General features: G+C 36.6%; 1 protein-coding gene across 7 annotated transcripts in view; it reads left to right on the top strand.

Moving 5' to 3' along the window:
- Positions 1-19,959, top strand: part of TANK (TRAF family member associated NFKB activator) — a 94,941-nt gene that overhangs the window by 39,707 nt on the left and 35,275 nt on the right. For 6 of the 7 annotated variants that reach the window (XM_061135648.1, XM_061135647.1, XM_061135643.1 and 3 more), the window contains one exon: positions 3,693-3,840. In XM_061135648.1, coding sequence (XP_060991631.1) covers positions 3,742-3,840 — 99 coding nt within the window. In that variant the 5' untranslated portion in view covers positions 3,693-3,741. Of the gene's footprint in view, positions 1-3,692; positions 3,841-16,217; positions 16,402-19,261; positions 19,385-19,959 lie in introns of those variants that run through there. The other variant, XM_061135649.1, reaches the window with a different exon arrangement.

The following is a 19,959-nucleotide window of genomic DNA, read 5'->3' as shown; positions in this document are numbered from 1 at the left end:
TATACAGACCTTTGTCAGCAAAGTGATGTCTTTGCTTTTTAACACACTGTCTAGCTTTGTCATAGCTTTCCTGCCAAGAAGCAGTTGTCCTCCAATTTCATGCTGCAGTCACCATCCACAGTAATTTAGGAGATGAAATCTGTCACTGCTCTCACCTTTTCGCCTTCTATTTGCAGTGAAGTGATGGGGCTGGATTCCATGATCTTAGTTTTTTTAATATTGAGTCTTAAGCCAGGTTTTTCACTCTCCTCCTTCACCCTTATTAAGAGGTTCTTTATTTCCTCTTTGCTTTCTTCCATTAGAGTAGTATCATCTGCATATCTGAGGTTGTTGATATTTCTCCCAGCAATCTTGATTCCAGCTTGGAACTCATCTAGCCCAGCATTTCTCATGATGTGCTCTGTATATAAGTTAAATAAACAAGGTAACGATAAACAGCCTTGTTGTACTCCTTTCTCAATCCTGAACCAGTCAGTTGTTCCATACAAGGTTCTAACTGTTGCTTCTTGACCGGCATACAGGTTTTTCAAGATGGTCTGGTATTCCCATCTCTTGAAGAGTTTCCATAGTTTGATCCCCATAATAAAATCTTTGAAAATTATTCTTTACCAAGTCTAGAAAATGATGTAGGAGTGTGCTTAGTATATTAAAGACTGACTGATAGGATTGAACTATTACCTGGGTATTTAAGGGCATTGTGATGTATGGTTAGCTAGTTTTCAACAAGGATGCCAAGGACATTCAGTGGGAAAATGCCAAGGGCATTTCAGTTGAAAATAGCCTCTTCAACAAATGATGCCAGGAGAACTCACCAGCCACATACAGAGGAATGAATCTGGAGCCCTACCTCATACTGTATTACACAGATGCTCAATACAAATCAAAGGTCTAAATGTAAAAGCTAAAATTACAAAATTTCTAAAAGAAAATATAGGTGAAAATCTGTGTGATCTTGGTTGGATTAGGCAGGGGTTTCTTAGATATGAAAAGCACAAGAACTAAAGAAAAAAGATAAATTGGACTTCCTCAAAATTAAAACTTTGTCAAAGGACACTATCAAACAAAAAGATAATCTACAGAATGGAAGAAAATATTGGAAATTATATATATGCATGTACATATACATAAATACATATATTTATACATATACATATATATATACACACACATATACACACACGTATATATATATAGGAGAAGAAAATAGCAACCCATTCCTGTGTTCTTGTCTGGTAAATTCCATGACTGGGGAGCCTGGCATGCTACAGTTCATAGGGGTTACAAAGAGTCGGACACAACTGAGCATGCATGCACATGTATATACACACACACGCAGTGTGTGTATATGCCTTCCCAGTGACACTAATGCTAGGGAACCCTGCTTCCAGTGCAGGAGATGTAGAGATGCAGGTTTGATCCCTGGCTTGGGATGATCCCCTGGAGAAGGGAGGGCATGGCAACCCACTCCAGTATTCTTGCCTGGAGAACTCCATGGATAGAGGAGCTTGGCAGGCTACAGTCCATGGGGTTGCAAAGAGTTGGACATGAATGAAATGACTTAGCGTGCACATATAGGCACATGTGGATTTGACTAGACGTTTGATGTACATGCACACACACATATATACACATGTACATATATGTATGTGTATATGCACATGTATATGAAAGGTAGGCAAAGAATTTGATTATTCATTTCTCCAAAGAAGATATTCAAATGCCCAATAAGCACTATAAAGATGCTCAACATCAAAACTGTGATGAGGTGCCACTTCACACCCAATAGGATCCTAACATATTTTCAAATGGACAATAATTATTGGTGAAAATGTGGAAAAATTGGAACTCTTGGGCATTGCTAGTGAAAATATAAAATGATGCAGCTTCTGTGGAAATGACTGTAATGTCTGAAAGTTAAACGTAACTGACATCTGACTCAGCAGTTCTGGTCCTAGGTATATATCTAAGAGAATTGACAACTTGTGTTCACACAGATATGTATGCACAAATTGTAACTTTATTCAAAATAACCAAAAAATGTAAACAACCCAAATATCCATTAATTGAGGAATGGATAAGTAAAATGTAGTATAGCTAAAAAATGGAATATTATTCAGACATAAAAAGCAGTGAAGTACTATTACATGCTACAACGTGTTTAAAGATTGGAAATTTTAATGCTTCGTGAAAAAAGCCAGACACACTGGCATATACTGTATGATTCTAAACATTCAGAATAAGCACATCCATAGGGTCAGAAAGCAAATTAGTGATTGTCAGGGGTTACAGGGGAGATGGGAATTGGGACTAACTGCTAGTAGGTACAGAGTTTCTTTCTGTGCTAATAAAAATGTTCTGTGATTAGATTTTGGTGATAGTTGCACAGCATTGTGAATACAGAAAACCACAGAAGTGTATACTTTAAAATGGTGAATTTATTTTATATGAATTATATCTTAACGTAAAATATGGAAAGCAGGTATACTCAAAGATAAAGATGTTATGAAAGAGACTGATATTATGAAGGATTTCCAGTCATAAAGGGTATGAAATAATTTGGTATCCCCAAAACCCCATGTGACTGATAGACAACTTTGTCTATTCTGTGGCTTTCAGAGGATTAAGAGAAAGGCTCCATGGTGTGGTTTTTACAGCTTGACAAGAAAAATCAGTCATTAGATAGATGATCCTCTGCTCAGAGTCAGGGAGTGTCTTTAAAGATATAATGCAAATTGAGATGATAAAACTAAATTACCTCCACTGAGGAAATCACCTGTAGTTCAGAAATAGCAGAGAAGTCAGAAAACTGATATAGAGTAGGGGTAAGACTGATGGGGTGTGATTTTCCTTCTTTAATGTACAATCCAGTGGCAGTTTCCCCTAGATTTTGTGCTAAAATAAGAGCATTTTCACACATTTTAATTGCTGTGTGATAACAGTGTGAACTCCATCCACAAACATTTATTATCTACTTAATTTTGCTCTAATTTCAGTATAGCAAGCATTCACCTAATGAGTGGAAGTAACTGTCCATTTAGTAAAAAGAAACCCCTTCTAACATTGCTAAGCCTGTTGTGCATTTCTATAATAAAAGATTAATAACAAGTGGCCTTTTATATTTTTCCATTTTTAACTTGCATTTATAGAATACCATTTGCAAAGTAGCATCTTTATGAACTGGAACCCTAATTGCTCCTTAAACATTCATAAAGAATATTTCAAAATTGTAGAAGTTAAGGTTTCACAATATTCCAGGATTAAAATATGATCAGGATTTTATATGAGACTTTTTTGCCTTCATAAAGCTGTTTTATATGGGGACTTCTTTGATGATCCAGTGGTTAAGAATCCACCTTGCAATGAACGGTTCATGGGTTCAATCCCTCATTGGGGAGCTGAGATCCCACATGCCACCGAGCAGCTAAGCCCACATACCGCAATGACTGAAGCCTGTGGCTCGGGAACCCAGGCGCCGCAACTAGAGAGTCTCTGTGCTACAGTGAAGGATCCTGTGTGCTGCGTCTAAGACCTGACACGGCCAAAGAAATAAATAAATAAATATACTTTAAAAAACTTTATAGTACATGATCCCATAATGTTCGTGATAAACAATACAGAACTGTCTTTGAGGCACATTTTTAAAATGATGTATACTACTTGATAGCTATCTAAATTGTTCAATTATTTTCCAGATCTGTCATTTACTCCATCATTTATAGTGATGCAACAGGACAGAGAGGAATGGATAAAAACATTGGCGAGCAACTCAATAAAGCTTATGAAGCCTTTCGACAGGCATGCATGGATAGAGATTCTGCAGTAAAAGAACTACAGCAAAAGGTATGTGGTGTTAGTTTTGAAAGTTGTTATTTATCCTGGTGAATGGAATTTGAATCTTTTGCAATGGAAAATATTATGTTGTTAGAACTAAAGAAAGAACTTTTTAAGGAACTAAAACACAGGGATATATTGATAGATGAAATTTGAGGTTTTTATTTGCTAACTTTTTAAAGAATATTGTGACCTATGGAAAGAATTCATTTTAAGATGATTGTATTGAGGAAAAATAAGTACGTTATCTTCCATGAATAATTTTTAAGTAAAATGACAAACTAAAAGTCAGAGTATCTGTATCTCAGCTAGTTTTTTGTTTGTTTCATATTGTTACTTGGCTGACTGGAAGACGATACAAATCTTAAAATATCATGGAACTAAATTTGTTATTAATTTATTCTCTAACTATAAGTTAAAGATAAACTATTATTTCAGTGAAATCTTTAATGTCTTACCAGAAGTTTCAGCTTTTTAAAATACTCCTGTTCACATCAAATTTCTGCTTAGTGTTTTCAGTTTCTAAAGAAAGTAAACTGGAAGAAAGGTATATCCAGGCAAAAATTACTGGTTAAGTAGTTCCTAGGCATGTCTGTCAATGGTCCTTGATAAGGTTTTCACCAACCTACAGTAAAATGAGAAAAATAAGAATAAAGTAATTAACTTCTTATAATGCTAAATTTATTCCATTTAAAATTCTATCCTTTATTCTGATACTGTTTCTATGTTTCTGTACTGTCAGAATAAAGAGAAAAATTTTGTTAACATACCCATTTGTCAAATGATAATCATAGAGGTTTTGGTTTTTGTGTTTTTTGTTGCTTAGTTAGTATCATTACTTAGTGTTTTGGGAGTCCCCAGTACACCCAGACATTCTGCAATTCTCTAAAAGGATTCACAGGACTTAGTAAAACTGTCATATTCAGAGCTAGGATTTATTACAGAGACTAGTGAAAATACACAGCCAGATCATTAATGGAAAAAGACACCAGGTGGAGTCTAGAGGAATCCATGTGCAGGTTTCCTATACTCTTTCCCTTCTGTGAGGAGTCATACAGAGTGCACCCTCTCTCCAGCTTTCAGAAGTTCACCCAGCCTATATGCAGTGCTTTGGCACAGGGAACTCCATTTGAGACTCACGAGCTTGGGCTATTTTTAAGGGTTGGTTACATAGGCACCCTGTGTCAGAGGGAAAGTAGTTATTCACCATAAATATCATGGTAGTCTAAGTAGGTTGGCACAGCACTTAGAATCTTATCACTTAAGAAATGTTTTTGAAGATTACATTCCCAGATGCCAGTCAAGGGGCCAGCCTTGCAAATAGGCCTTTCTGAAGATAAATAGCTTAAGGCCTGCTATGTTAAATCATTCCTGTAAGGCTGTGGAAAGTAGAGGATCTTATGTTGGTTCCCTCAATTAAAAAAAAATTTTTTTTTACTAGTCTATGGTATTGTGAAGTCTTAAGAAATATGCTAGTCATGCAGTTCTTAGTTTCCTCCATAAGTATAGGAATACACAATTCCCTTTCTCCTTTCTATTTGATACATCTACTATAAAACTGGTGTTATACCTGCTGCACTCCATTTCTCAAAAATTATCTTTTTTGTGTGTGATTCTCATGTTGATTTACAAAAGAATACTCCCAGTTATTTAGGTAAACTTAATGGTCTAGAGATCTTCAGTAGGGGTGCATAAGAGAAACAGAGATAGGATAATGACAGATACTTTCTCGATTATTGAAGTGAAATTTAGAATTTGGATTTGTTTTCCTTTCCAGTTCATGTATAAGGCATAATCACTTTTTAAAGAGAGTAACAAAAATTCGCAGCTTTTACTCTTATTTTCTTATTAGGTTCATTAAGAAACTTCAACAATGCTGTGCCTGTTCTAGGAACACTGGGAAATACAGAATTAGGGAATAGGAATATTGAGATATTCTTGCAATAAGACAGAGACAGGTATTTATCTATCTCCCGATCTTTCTGCCCTAGCCAGTAGTAAGCAACTGAAAACTCGTATAATTTAATCTCTGCCGTGGAAGAAACCTTTATTCACTATGGCACTTATCCTAAAGAGGGGAAAGGGAAATACTGTTTAAAAATAGGAGAAGAAAAAATGTTAAACTCTAGACATACTAATTTAAGAAACATTGAGTGTCTGCTATGTACTGAGCTCTTAATAAGGTTATGAGAATACTGAAATAAAATATGGTTTATGTCCTTAATGACTTTCAATAAGTAAAAAAGATCAATAGTTATTACTATAGCGTGCTAAGTGCTGTAGTAGAGATCTGTACAGGATAACATGTGAGCACAGTTAAGAGGCACTTAACTCACTCTGGGAGGGTCACGTCATAAGCCTACCACTAAGCCCAACCCTTGAGCCAAGATTAGGAGGAACTGGGTAAATTAGGGAAGATGGATCCTGAAAGCAGGAAGAGAACTATATATAGTAAAAACTCAGAAGTGAGGGCAGTACAGGAAAAGAAGCTGTGAAGATAGATTAGGGCATTATGATGATTATAACCAAGTAGTTTTGTACTGTATTCTTACTCATTCAAAATATATTGAAGGACTTAATATGTGCTTTAGAAAAGTCTTCCTGACAGTGGGATAGAGGATAGATAGGATAGAGAATAGTGTGGAATTGGCTCAACAAGCATATTGGTGCTAAGCAGTGGTCTAAGATCAGGAGTATAAAAATAAGTGGCAACCATCAATTTGCACTTTATTATATATAAATATATAATTATATACCTGTTAATATGCCATGCCTGTGTGCTTAGTCATGTCTGGTGACCCTTTAAACTGTAGCCTGCCAGGTTCCTCTGTCCATGGAGTTTTCCAGGCAAGAATACTGGAGCAGGTTGCCATTTCCTTCTCCAAGGGATTTTCCCAACCCAGGGATTGAACCTTCATCTCCTGTGTCTCCTGCATTGCAGGCAGATTATTTACCCCTGAGCCACTGGGGAAGCCTACCTATTAATACACATATATTACATACATCATGAGAAATGCTGCACTGGAAGAAGCACAAGCTGGAATCAAGATTGCCAGGAGAAATATCAATAACCTCAGATATGCAGATGACACCACCCTATGGCAGTGAGCAAAAAAGAACTAAAGAGCCTCTTGATGAAAGTGAAAGAGGAGAGTGAAAAAGTTGATTTAAAACTCTGGATTTCTTAGAAAATTCAGAAAACTTAAGATCATGGCAACTGGTCCCATCAGTTCATGGCAAATAGATGGGGAAACAATGGAAACAGCGACAGACTTTATTTGGGGGGTCCAGAATCACTGCAGATGGTGACTTCAGCCATGAAATTAAAAGATGCTTGCTCCTTGGAAGAAAAGTTACGACCAACCTAGACAGCATATTAAAAAGCAGAGACATTCCTTTGCCACCAAAGGCCCATCTAGTCAAAGCTACAGTTTTTCCAGTAGTCATGACATGACTGAGTGACTGAACTGAACTGAACTGATGTATAGATGTGAGATTTGGACTATAAAGAAAGCTGAGTGCCAAAGAATTGATGCTTTTAAACTGTGGTGTTGGGAGAAGACTCTTGAGAGTCCCTTGGACAGCAAGGAGATCAAACCAGTCCATCCTAAAGGAAATCAATCCTGAATATGCATTGGAAGGACTGATGCTGAAGCTGAAACTCCAATACTTTGGCCACCTGATGCGAAGAACTGACTCATTGGAAAAGAGCCTGATGCTGGGAAAGATTGAAGGCGGGAGGAGAAGGGGACAACAGAGGATGAGATGGTTGGATGGCATCGATGACTCAGTGGACATGAGTTTGAGTAAGCTCCAGGAGTTGGTGATGGACAGGGAAGCCTGGCATGCTACAGTCCACGGGGTCGCAAAGAGTCAGACACAACTGAGCGACTGAGCTGAACTGAATATTACGTTTCAATTTACTAAAGAAAAATGAATGGCAATTGTTTGGTTACCTCTGGGACATACAGGTGAAAATGTCCTGAATTGGAGATTATGGATATAGATTATAGAACAACAATTTCATTATAGCCCTGAGTGTGTACATTTCCAAATTACAATGTGTGGGGTGAAGGGATATTTGAGGAAGAGAAGAGGCAGAGGATGGAAACATGGCCAGCCAGGCGGTTGCTAGAGATTCAGAAAGAGGTTAAGGAACTTACTCTGAACATGAAGAAACACCCATCCCTGAGAACTGGAGGGCACAAGAGAGAAAAATGGCTGCAAATGAAAATAAGTTTGTATGTAAGAAGCGGAGATGGCAGAAAGTTTAAAGGGATTATCATGTATTACTTATATCTGGAATCCAAAAAAGTCAAACCTGTAAAAACAGTAAAACGGTGTTTACTTGGGAGATGGAGAGAGGCAGAGAAGATTGGTGTTGTTTAAATTTATAACAAGTAGTAAATAAGCCATGGAGATCTAATGCATGTTATAATGAACATAAACAATAATATTATAGTATAATTATTTAATGTGTTAAGTATGACTACAACAATCATATTATGAAATAAATGTATCAAAGTAACTCACTATGCACCTTAAACTTACATATTATTATATGTCAAATTTATTCAATTTAAAAAATCAAAAAAGAGTAGATTTTCTTATGAGAGTCCAGTTTTTTGCTGTGAAATACAAGATCATCTACTGAGTGAAATGATTGTAGGATTTTAAGATAGTCTGAAGGTGATAATAAAGACTTGAAAGCTTCAGTTAAGTGAAAGAAGAAAAATATGGCATCCAGCCTTTATCATGAATTTTTGTTTGCTGTGTTTGCTGGTTATTCTTTCAGCAGCTTTCTTGATGTAGAAGTAATTGGATGGCTAGATCCAAGATTAAGAGATTGTAGAGTTAAAGTAAAAGAATTTTTGGTCAGGTGACCAGAAAGTACATACAAAAGCAATTGAAGTTATGTGCTTTGAGATATATATAAGCTAAAATCAGAAAGAAGCTAATCCAGGAAGAGTTTAAGACTAAGAACAAAAAGAGGGTTTATGGATGAAGTGTTCATGAAGTGAGAGGACAGATACAGCGGGAGTAGAAGAATGTGAGTTCAAAGGATGGATTATTGTCAGTGAGCAAAGATTGATGTTTAGTATCTTCTGTTTTCATAATGAGTCATGAAAGTGGATAGCTGGAATGAGATTGAGGAATTCAGGAAACTCTTAAATTAAGACTAGAGCACTTCTCCTAGAATGGTGGTAGATTTAAGAACATTTAGAGAGACGTGAAGGGAAGAGCAAAAATTCCTGAACGTAAGGAAATGATTAGTGTCTTGGAAGATAACTGTTTTGAGAAGAGACTGGTATAATTAAAATGCCATGTGAATGGCTTTTTGCTTAAGTTTAAAGGAATAATGGCCCATAGTGGCAATAATGAAGCAAATGACTTACCTTTTTGTTCTCCTGCATCTAACTCCATTGCCCGATCCCTGTTTGATATAACACTAGACAGCTTCATGTGAGGGGGTTACAGAGGCATCTATAATTATTAGGAGACAACATAATTATTCCCATTTTAATGTGAGATGCTAGACTTGCTGAAATTCAATTTTATTGGCCATTACATTCTCTATAGTACAATGAAATAAGAGTTTAGAAATTTGATCTCATTCGTTCCTTTTTTAAAAAACTAACATTTTTCTAAAACATTTTTGTGAGAAAACACTTATACATCCTTTTGACATTTTTTTGTATTTTATTTTATGGAGCATTTATTTTTTAAAATTATAGACTCAGATGTACCAAGTGTAAATCACTAATTTCTCCTTATCTGTCTACTCTCAGAAGTGAGATTGAACTTTGAAAAGTTCAATCAAGTTAGATATTCCCTATTCATAATCTTATATATAAGATATATATATATACACATTCTCAAGCTTGTAGTATGAGAAGATAACAAATGTCACTTCCAAGATTTTTAGCTTGGATAAATGGAAGATTGATGATGCAGGCACAAGAAAAGAGAATGCTGATTTTGATAAAGGAAGTTATTTGGTTTTATCTGATATTTTGAGTTCAAGAATTAGAAGATGATTGGGGAAAATTATCAGCAGACTATTGAGTTACAGATCTTTGAAGTAAAGTAACAATTGAAAATACAAATTTAGGAATCAGCTTTGTAGAGTGATACTTGGAGTGATAGGGGAAGGAGGTTCTAAGGAGAAAGAGAATAGAGCAAAGGAAGAAGGGAAGCAAGAAAATAACCTTGGAGAAGTTGCCTGGCCTTCTGAAAAGGCCCCAGGAGCTGTACTCTGAGTGAGCTTGGCTGTGCTTCCGAACATTAAGCTTAAAATAAATTGGTCTGTTGAATGACATCAGCAAGGTAATAAAGTAGGAAGTCCAATCCCATGATTTTCCACAAAAACATCAATTAAACAGACTGAAAAAATTTTTTTAGGAATTCTGGAAATCAGTCAGTGATGTATGGCAACAAAGTGAACACTTAGTCAAGAAAAACCTACATTGAAAATAAAGAAAATTTAAGGGCATTTTACTCACCCTTGACCCACCTCCTCCCCAGCATGGCATGGTGCATCTGGAAGGAAGCAGCCCAGTTCCTGATTCCCTCAGGAGGGAAGAAAGGAACAAGCAAAGTGGAACATTTTTGAAACATCCTGGTCAGTCTGTGGACTACCCAAGGGACTGTTTTCTGTCTTAATCTGAATTGAAGCTTGGAATTGGGAATGACTGACTGCATAGTTTAGGTCTCAGACTGGCAACTGTGGAAAGCAGTGGTGGCATCGTGACATACGGAAACCGTGGAGAGGGGATTGCAGTGAACACGTGGTGCAAGAGATGTGGGAAAAGGAATATAATGGAACATCTGAGGTCCTGAGAAGACACCTCCAAACAGCCAGGAAAAATCAAGAGGGAAAAAATCACAAACAGAGAACCAAACAGGATACACATCCAGAAAATACTTGAGAAAACCTTAAACCTTTACCCTGGACTAATGTCAAGGTTAAAGGACCTGCTAATTAGTGAAGATCATCCACACAAGGTTGCAGGCTTGGCGAGTGACTGTTCAAACACACAGTTTTCAACCATAGCAAAGCATTCAAAAAAATGAGAATGTGACCTTTTCAAAGGAAAAAAATAAATTCCCAGAAACAGGCCCTGAGGAAATATATGCATCAGATTTACTAGAGAGAGACTTTCAAAGAATTGTTGCAAACATGCCCAAAGAGCTAAAGTAAGACAGAATCAAAGAGCTAAAGTAAATCAGGAAAGCAATAATATGAACAAAATGAGAAAATAAAAATTTTACCCTAGAGGTTCAAGAATATACTTGAACAAGCAGAGAAAAGAATCAGTGAGCTGAAAGACAGGTCATTTGAAAGATTGGAATCCAAGGAACAGAAAGAAAAAAAAGAATAAAGAAGAGTTAGCAAAGCCTACGGGAATTACAGGACACTATCAAGTACAGCAGTATGCGCTATGGGAGAAGGAGAGAGAGATTCTTTTGAAGAAATAGATTATTAAATAAAGCTTCTCAAATTTAAGGAACTATATATATATATAAAATAAACTATAAAATAAACTATATATATATATATAAATCCAAGAAGCTCAACAGACTTCATGTAGGGTAAATCTAAAGAGCCCTACATCAAGACAAATTGTAATCAAACTGTTGAAAGGCAGATATAGAATATGAAAAAAAAAATAATGATTAAAAAAAAAAAAAAGAAAGATATAGAATCTGGAAAGCAGCAGGAGGAAGGGGACTTGTGTACAAGGAAGCCCCAATAAGGCTGTCAGTGGATTTCTCAACAAAAAGCTTTCAGACCAGAGGGCAATGCTGTGTTGTATTTAAGTATTAAAGAGGGGGGAAAAAACAACTATTAACCAAGAATTTTATATCTGGCAAAACTGTCCTTCCAAACTGAGGGAGACAATAAAATATTCCTAGACAAACAAAAGTGGAAGGAGTTTGTTACCCCTAGACCTGACCTATAAGAAGTGCTAAGGAATGTCCAAGTTGAAGTGAAAAGGTACTAGAGAATAATTTGAAGCCAAATGAAAATACAGAACCCTTTGGGAAAGGTGAATAATAGACAAATATAAATATAAGTATTATTATAATTTTGATTTGTCACTCTGCTTTTTATTTTCTATAGCCATATTTAGAACACAAACATATGAAGATAATTTTAAGTCTATATTAATGGGTTTACAATATATAAAGGTGTAATTAGTGACATCAGTAACAAAATGGGATGCAAAGCTAGAAAATCTGAATAGGCCAATACCTAGTAAAGAAATTGAAGCAGTTACCAAAAAGTTTACAACAAAGAAAGCCCAGGACTTAATGGCTTCACTGGTGATTTCTACCAAACATTCAAAGAATTAACACCAGTCCTTCTCACACTCTTCCAAAAAATTGATCAAAATAGAATATTTCCTAACTCAATTCTATGAGGCCAGCATTACTCTAACTTCAAAGCCAGACAAAGGCACTACATAGGCTGATATCCCTTATCAACAGTGATGCAGAAATCCTCAACAAAATACTAGCAAACCAAACTCAACAGTGTGTTAAAAGGATTATACACCTTCACCAATTATACACCTTATTCCTGCAATGCAAGAATGGTCAAATCAATGAATGTAATACACCACTCTAACAGAATGAAGAGGCGGACAGAAGCACAGGATCATCTCAATTGATGCAGAAGAATTTACAAAATTCAACACCTTTTTTTTTTTTTAATGTAAAAACACTCAACAAACAGACTTTATGGAACTATTACAATATATTGAAGGCTATGTGTGACTGTTTATAATAGCCAGGACATGGAAACAACCTAGACGTCCATCAGCAGACGAATGGATAAGAGAGCTGTGGTACATACACACAGTGGAATATTACTCAGCCATTAAAAAGAATACATTTGAATCAGTTCTAATGAGGTGGATCAAACTGGAGCCTGTTATACAGAGTGAAGTAAGCCAGAAAGAAAAACACCAATACAATTTACTAACACATATATATGGAATTTAGAAAGATGGTAACGATAACCCTATATGCAAGACAGCAAAAGAGACACATATATAGAACAGTCTTTTGGACTCTGTGGGAGAAGGCAAGGGTGGGATGATCTGAGAGAACAGCATTGAAACATGTGTATTATCATATATGAAACAAATCGCCAGTCCAGTTTCGATGCATGAGATAGGGTGCTCAGGGCTGGTGCACTGGGATGACCCAGAGGGATGGGATGGGGAGGGAGGTGGGACGGGAAGTTCAGCATGGGGAACACATGTACACTCATAGCTGATTCATGTCAATGTATGGCAAAACCACTACAATATTGTAAAGTAATTAGCCTCCAACTAAAATAAATAAATAGTTTTTTAAAAAAGGAAAGAAAACCCTTGGCTTCTAGCAAACAGCCAACCACTTGCTTTGGGCCATAAATAACCACAGTTTAAAAAAAAATAATAAAGGCTATGTGTGAGTAAACCACATCTAACATAATACTCCATGGTGAAAGACTGAAAGCTTTATTTTTCTGAGATAAGGAACAAGACAAAGATGTATACTTCCACTACTTTTATGCAACATAGCACTGTAAGCCCTATCCAAAGCAGTCAGGCAAGAAAAATATCTAAATTGGAAAGGGAGAAGAAAAATTATCTCTGCCGATTTCTGGATCCCATGTATAGAAAACCCTAAATGGGTTCCATCAAACTGTTAGAAGTAATAAATTCAGCAAAGTTGTAAGATATAAAATAAGCACACAAAAATCAACTGCATTGCTATATATTAACATTAAACAAGCTGAAAAGGAAATTAAGAAAATTCAATTTACAATAGTATCAAAATGAATAATATAAGTAGGAATCGACTTAACCAGGTAGGCAACAGACTTATACACTGAAAACTACAAAATGTTGCTGAAAGAAATTTTAAAAAGAGGAAGTTCCCTGGTGGCCTAATGGGTAGGATTCCAAGCTTTCACTGTCATGGCCCAGGTCCAGTCCCAGCTCAGGGAACTGAGATTTCACAAGCTCTATGGTATACTCAAAAATAATAATAATAATTAAAAAAAAAAAATGAACATTTGAGGGAAAATCTGTGTTCATGGGTTGGACCCTTACCTTTCACTATATACAGATCAACCTAAATCTGATCAAAGACCTAAATGCAAGAGCCAATACTGTAAAGCTCTTAGAAGAAATCATAGGGGAAAGGCTTCATGACATTGGATTTGGGAGAGGGTTCTTACTGTTGGCTTCCCTTATAGCTCGTTGTTAAAGAATCTGCCTGCAATGCGGGAGACCCCCATTTGACTCCTGGGTCAGGAAGATCTGCTGGAGAAGGGATAGGCTACCCACTCCAGTATTCTTGGGCTTCCCTTGTGGCTCAGCTAGTAAAGAATCTGCCTGCAATGTGGGATGCCTGGGTTCGATCCCTTGGTTGGGAAGATCCCCTGGAGAAGGAAAAGGCTACCCACTCCAGTTTTCTGGCCTGGAGAATTCCATGGACTGTATGGGGTCACAAAGAGTCGGACACGAGTGAGTGACATTCACTTTCACTTTCTTAGCTATGACACCAAAAACACAGACAGCAAGAGGAAAATTAATAAGTTGGACTTCATCAAAATTAAAACTTTTCTGCATCAAAAGACACTATCAACAGAGTGAAAGGCAACCCAAGAAAAGTGGGAAGATAATTGCAAATCATGTATCTGATAAAGGATTGATACTTAGAGTATATAAAGAACTATGCTCAACAACAACAAAAAACAACCTGATGAAAAAATTGACCAAGGACTTGAATAGACATTCTCCAAAGAAGTTATACAAATGACCAATAAGCACATGAAAAGATGCTCGACATCATTGTTCAATCACTCAGCCATTGTGTGTAGCCCTTTACCGTGCTAATGACTGTAGTCCACCAGGCTGCTCTGTCCATGAGATTTTCCAGACATGAATACTAGAATAGGTTGCCATTTCTTCCTCCAAGGGATCTTCCCAACCCAGGGATTGAACCTGTGTCTCCTCCATTGACAGGCAGATTCTTTATACCACTGAGCCACCTGGGAAAGTGAAAGTGAAAGTCGCTCAGTCGTGTCCGACTCTTTGCAACCCCATGGACTATACAGTCCATGGAATTCTCCAGGCCAGAAAACTGGAGTGGGTAGCCTTTTCCTTCTCCAGGGGATCTTCCCAACTCAGGTCTCCTGCATTGCAGGCAGATTCTTTACTAGCTGAGCCACAAGGGAAGCCCAAGAATACTGGAGTGGATAGCCTACCTAGGAAGCCAACATTAATTCAACATCATTAGGGAAATGCAAGTTGAAATCACTGTGCTTAGTCCCTCAGTCGTGTTCTGACTCCTTGTGACCCCTTAAACTGTAGCCCACCAGGCTTCTCTGTCCCTGGGATTCTCCAGGCAAGAAAACTGGAGTGGGTTGCCATGCCCTCCTCCAGGGGATCTTCCCAGCCCAGGGATCGAACCCAGGTCTCCTCATTGCAGGCGGATTCTTTACCGTATGAGCCACCAGGGAAGCCCAAGAATACTGGAATGGGTAGCCTAACCCTTCTGCAGGGGATCTTCCCAACCCAGGAATCGAATCAGGGTCTCCTCCATTGCAAGCGGATTCTTTAGCAACTAAACTATCAGGAAAGCCCTGAAACCACACTAATCCCGTTCCCATTGGGATGGCTATTATAAAAAAATTTTTTTAAAAAGTATTGGTGAGGATGTAGGGAAGTTAGAACTCCTGTACATTGCTGATGGGAATGTAAAATGGTGTATCAACTGTGCAAAATAAATGATGTTTCTTCAAAACAAAACATAGGATTATTACCACATAGTCTAGCAATACCACTTCTGGATAGATACCCAAATAAACTGAAAGCAAGGATTCAAAGAGATATTTGTATGCCTATGTTTGTAGCAGCCTTATTTACAGTGGCCAAAAGGTAGAAACAACTCAAGTGCCCCTCAGTGGATAAACAGATAAACAAAATATGCATACATTTTGTATATGTATATACAATATACAAAAAACAATATATACATAGAATGGATAGAATAGTTGACTTCAAAGAGACAGAAAGTAGTAGAGTGGTTCCTGGAGGCTGGGGGAAGGGAGTGGGGAATTCATGTTGTAAAGGACAGCATTTCAGGTGGGGAAAATGAAAAAGCCCTGGAAAGGGATGGTAGTGATGCTTGCACAACAGTCTGACTGTACTTAATACCACAGAACTATATACTTAAAAATGATTAAAATGGCAAATTTTATGCTATATGTATTTTACCAAACTTTTTTAAAAAATCTATTACTAAAAAATTAGCGTAGATTCTCTGACTATGTTTTATTTCTATTCACTTGTCATTCATTAGTTTATACTTGCCCACCTTTTACCACTCAGCTGTCCATACTCCAGGCCAGTTCTTCTCACAGTGTTTCTTCTAGTTCACTTCAGTTTAAGATTCAGAAGCTCCTCTTTGAAAAGTCAGTGTGCTACATCCATTTTAGAACATTCTGTCAAGCAAAGACATCCGAGTATTCCAAATCAGTAAAGGAGACAAAGACAAATAAGACAGGTAAGTGATTTTTTTAAAATATTACTAGCTAAAATTACAAAAGCAGCACATGCTTATTGAAAAAAATGCAGATAATCTAAGATATACAGAGTATAAAGTGATGGTCCTCTCCCTCATTTCCCAGAGGTCACCACTGTTAATAACATACCTCTATCCTTTCAGAATATGTGAATCATATCTTTTCAAAAATGGAGTTGTGCTAATCTGGAAAAGATTTTAAAATTTTAAAACTGTGTTTATCTTCACCATCATCATCACTAAGATTTATTGAAGCTTATGTTTGGCAAAGTGTTACAGTCATCTCATTTAATTATTATATGGCTCTTTTGAGTAAGTTGTTATTTAAATTTTTCAAACAAAAAAGGTGAAATAACAAGCACTCCACTAATACGTAGTAGAATTATGATTTGAAAAAAATTGCTTGACCATGGATTTCACATCTATAACTTCTTTGCCTAAGATCATAGATAGTCTTTCAAGTTCACACATACAAAACTACCTTATTCCATTTAATAACTGATTGTATCTCTTGTGCTACCTCTTCCTTAAAGCATTATTTTTCCTTAACATTTCAGACACCATATTTGATTTTTCTCATTCCTTTTTGGGTTGCAATTCCTCATTTCTCTCTGTAGGTTTATTCTCTAATACCAGGCCACTAGATATTAGACTTATTCAAGCCCTTCTTTGTATCTTACTTTATATTCTTGTATGAACTACTTCATCTTCCATTGCTTTGGATACTTATGACAATAACTTGTAAATTTATCTCCGTACTCCAGATTTACCCTCTGAGCTCTAGATCCATATGTCTCATTGTCACTTGAAAACCATATTTTGTCAGACCTGAGCTTATACATCCTCTATTTTTTCCCACCTATACCATGTTAAAAGAGTAATGAGTCTTATAAGCTACTGTGTGGAATAATAGTGCCTTTTATTTATCCTAAATTATCTCACTTAAATTTCCAAGGATGATTCCTGATACTGCTACTAATGTCCTGTTGGTCATCAAGTATATTCACTTTCCCTGGGACCTGAGAGGTGTTCTTCTTGATACCAAATTTTCCATTGTTATACCTAGACACTCCTGCCACTATGACATTAAATTGTTTGTCTAAGGACCTCTAGTCTTTATGAAAACTTGACTGTTTTTAGCTTTTCTTCACAGGATAGCCTTTATCCTAGACCATACTAAAATGTCAGGTAATCCCAGATAATACTGAACCAATTGTATTCTCTTTGCTCCTTCAGTCCTTAAATTCATATTACTTCATAAAGCAGCAAAGAGAATTAACTTTTTATGAATAAATATATTTTACAAATGTCACATCCTTTACATGTAAATATGCCCAGCCCTACAAAGTTGGCATTATTAGCCCCATTCTCAAATGAAGAACCTGAGACTCAGAAATAAATCAATACTGCAACATAAGTGGCAGAATTGATACTGAAACTGAGCTTATCTGACTCCTCTAAGTTCGTAATCATTATACTAACCTAGTTAAATCACAGCCCTTCCCAGGTATTCCATCTGCTTTCCATTGCTACAAATAACAAATACTTTTTCAGTAGCTCTTGGCCACATAAATAGATAGTTTAAAGGAGAGGTCTGCTGGAAGGAGAATTTGAAAGTCTGGCAAATAACCAACCACTGGAAATGAGATTGCCTGGGGGGGAGGTTGTTTTTCAGTCACTAAGTCGTGTCTAACTCTTTGGGACCCCATGGACTGCACCGTCTCCTAGAGTTTGCTCAAACTCATGTCCGTTGATTCAGTGATACCTCCAACCATTTCAGTCTCTCTTGCACCCTTCTCCTGTTCTCAAATCATTCCCAGCATCAGGGTCTTTTCCTGTGAGTCAGCTCGTCGTATCAGATGACCAAAGTAGTGGAGCTTCAGCTTCAGCATTAGTCTTCAATGAATAGTCAGGGTTGATTTCCTTTAGGATTGACTGGTTTGATCTCCTTGCAGTTCACAGTGATTTTGGAGCCCAAGAAAATAAAGTCTGCCACTGTTTCCATTTTTTCACCTTCTGTTTGCCATGAAGTGATGGGATCAGATGCCATGATCTTTGTTGTTTGAATGTTGAGTTTTAAACCAGCTTTTTCACGCTCCTCTTTCACCTTCATCAAGAGGCTCTTTAGTTCCTCTTGGCTTTCTGCCCTAAGGGTGGTTTCATCTGCATATCCAACTGGAGAGTAAATAGCAAAAAGAAGATCTTGGTAGAGCTAGATAGACTCCTGTGCGTCTAGTCATGGTGATTATTCAGGGGGCTTGGGCATTGCAGTCAGGCTAACCTGGATTCAAATCCCAGCTCTACTTCCTACTAAGAAACTTTGAGCAGGTTATTTTCTAGCTCTTTGCCTCAGTATTCTCATCTATAAAATGTGGGAAATAATCTCAGGAGGTTAATTTAATGCTTTTAAGTGAAATAGAGAAAATAAAGCTCTCTGATTCTGGTGCATAGTAGTCAGTGAAATGATCATAGAATAATGTGTTGATGAAAAATTTGGTTGTAGAACAATTCACATTTTTTAAAAAGATACATACACATGTACGCTGAAGTTTTGAAAGAACACATACCAAAATGTCAATAGGAATTACCTCTAAGGAGGAATGGAGGGCAAAGTAAAGGAAGAGACTGTTAGTTTTTTACTTTGTACACATCTGAGGTTTTGATATGGTTGTGATGGTGGACATTTTGTTGTTTTTTGCATTGTTTTCAACAGATGTGCTACTTTTGTAATTTTTAGCAACCATTTTGTTTCTTAATCATTTTGAGCCTATTTTGTCTCTTTGTAAACTTTGAACAACCAGAGTTTGTTTATTAATTATTTTGTTTGTTTATTGCTTCATAGAATGTTTTTGATTCAATGAAGATACCACACTGATTTTTCAGAGAAAAAGCTTCTGAGTCTTAAATTACAGTGAACTATAAGAAGAATTGAAAAAACTGGCTTAGAGCATGCAGTGGTTGTGTGGTAAGTCTGGTGACAAATTGTATATGTAGGGATAATCAGTGATAATCAGAGCTTTAGTTAATGGGCATATTCACACATGTTAATAATAGTATGTAGAAACCTTGTTCATTATTACAGGAAGGGAGCTAACATTTGCGAAGAGCTTACTACATAACATACATTTTATACATGCCATCTACTTCAGTACTTCAAGTAAATATTAATTTTATTTCAAAGTGAAAGAAACCAAGGCCCAAAAAACCTAAGTAAATTAGTCAGGACCAAAACACAATATTGTAAAATAAAAATAGTTTACCATTTGGTATACAGAGAAATTGGTGACAGCACCATCACTTAAAAGTAGATAATCAGATTGATAATCTAATGTCAGACTGTAGGTCTCCTGGATAAGTGTTGGTATCAGGAGGGTGGGAGAGGGCAGGATTTATAACTCCCTAGTTATAAGAGAATATAAGAGTTTGGTTTAGAAATGAGCTGTAGAAACCAGATCTCCAGTTGCTAATCCTATGCAGTCTCTCTTTTTCTTAACCTAAAATTGAAGTTGATGTTTTTGGTTTACCACTTTCAAGATAGTT

The sequence above is a fragment of the Dama dama genome, chromosome 33 (assembly GCF_033118175.1).
Source record: "Dama dama isolate Ldn47 chromosome 33, ASM3311817v1, whole genome shotgun sequence".
NCBI classification, from domain to species: Eukaryota; Metazoa; Chordata; class Mammalia; order Artiodactyla; family Cervidae; genus Dama; species Dama dama.
The sequence above is the reverse complement of the archived record's forward strand: the minus strand, read 5'-3'. Positions and strand labels throughout refer to the sequence as shown.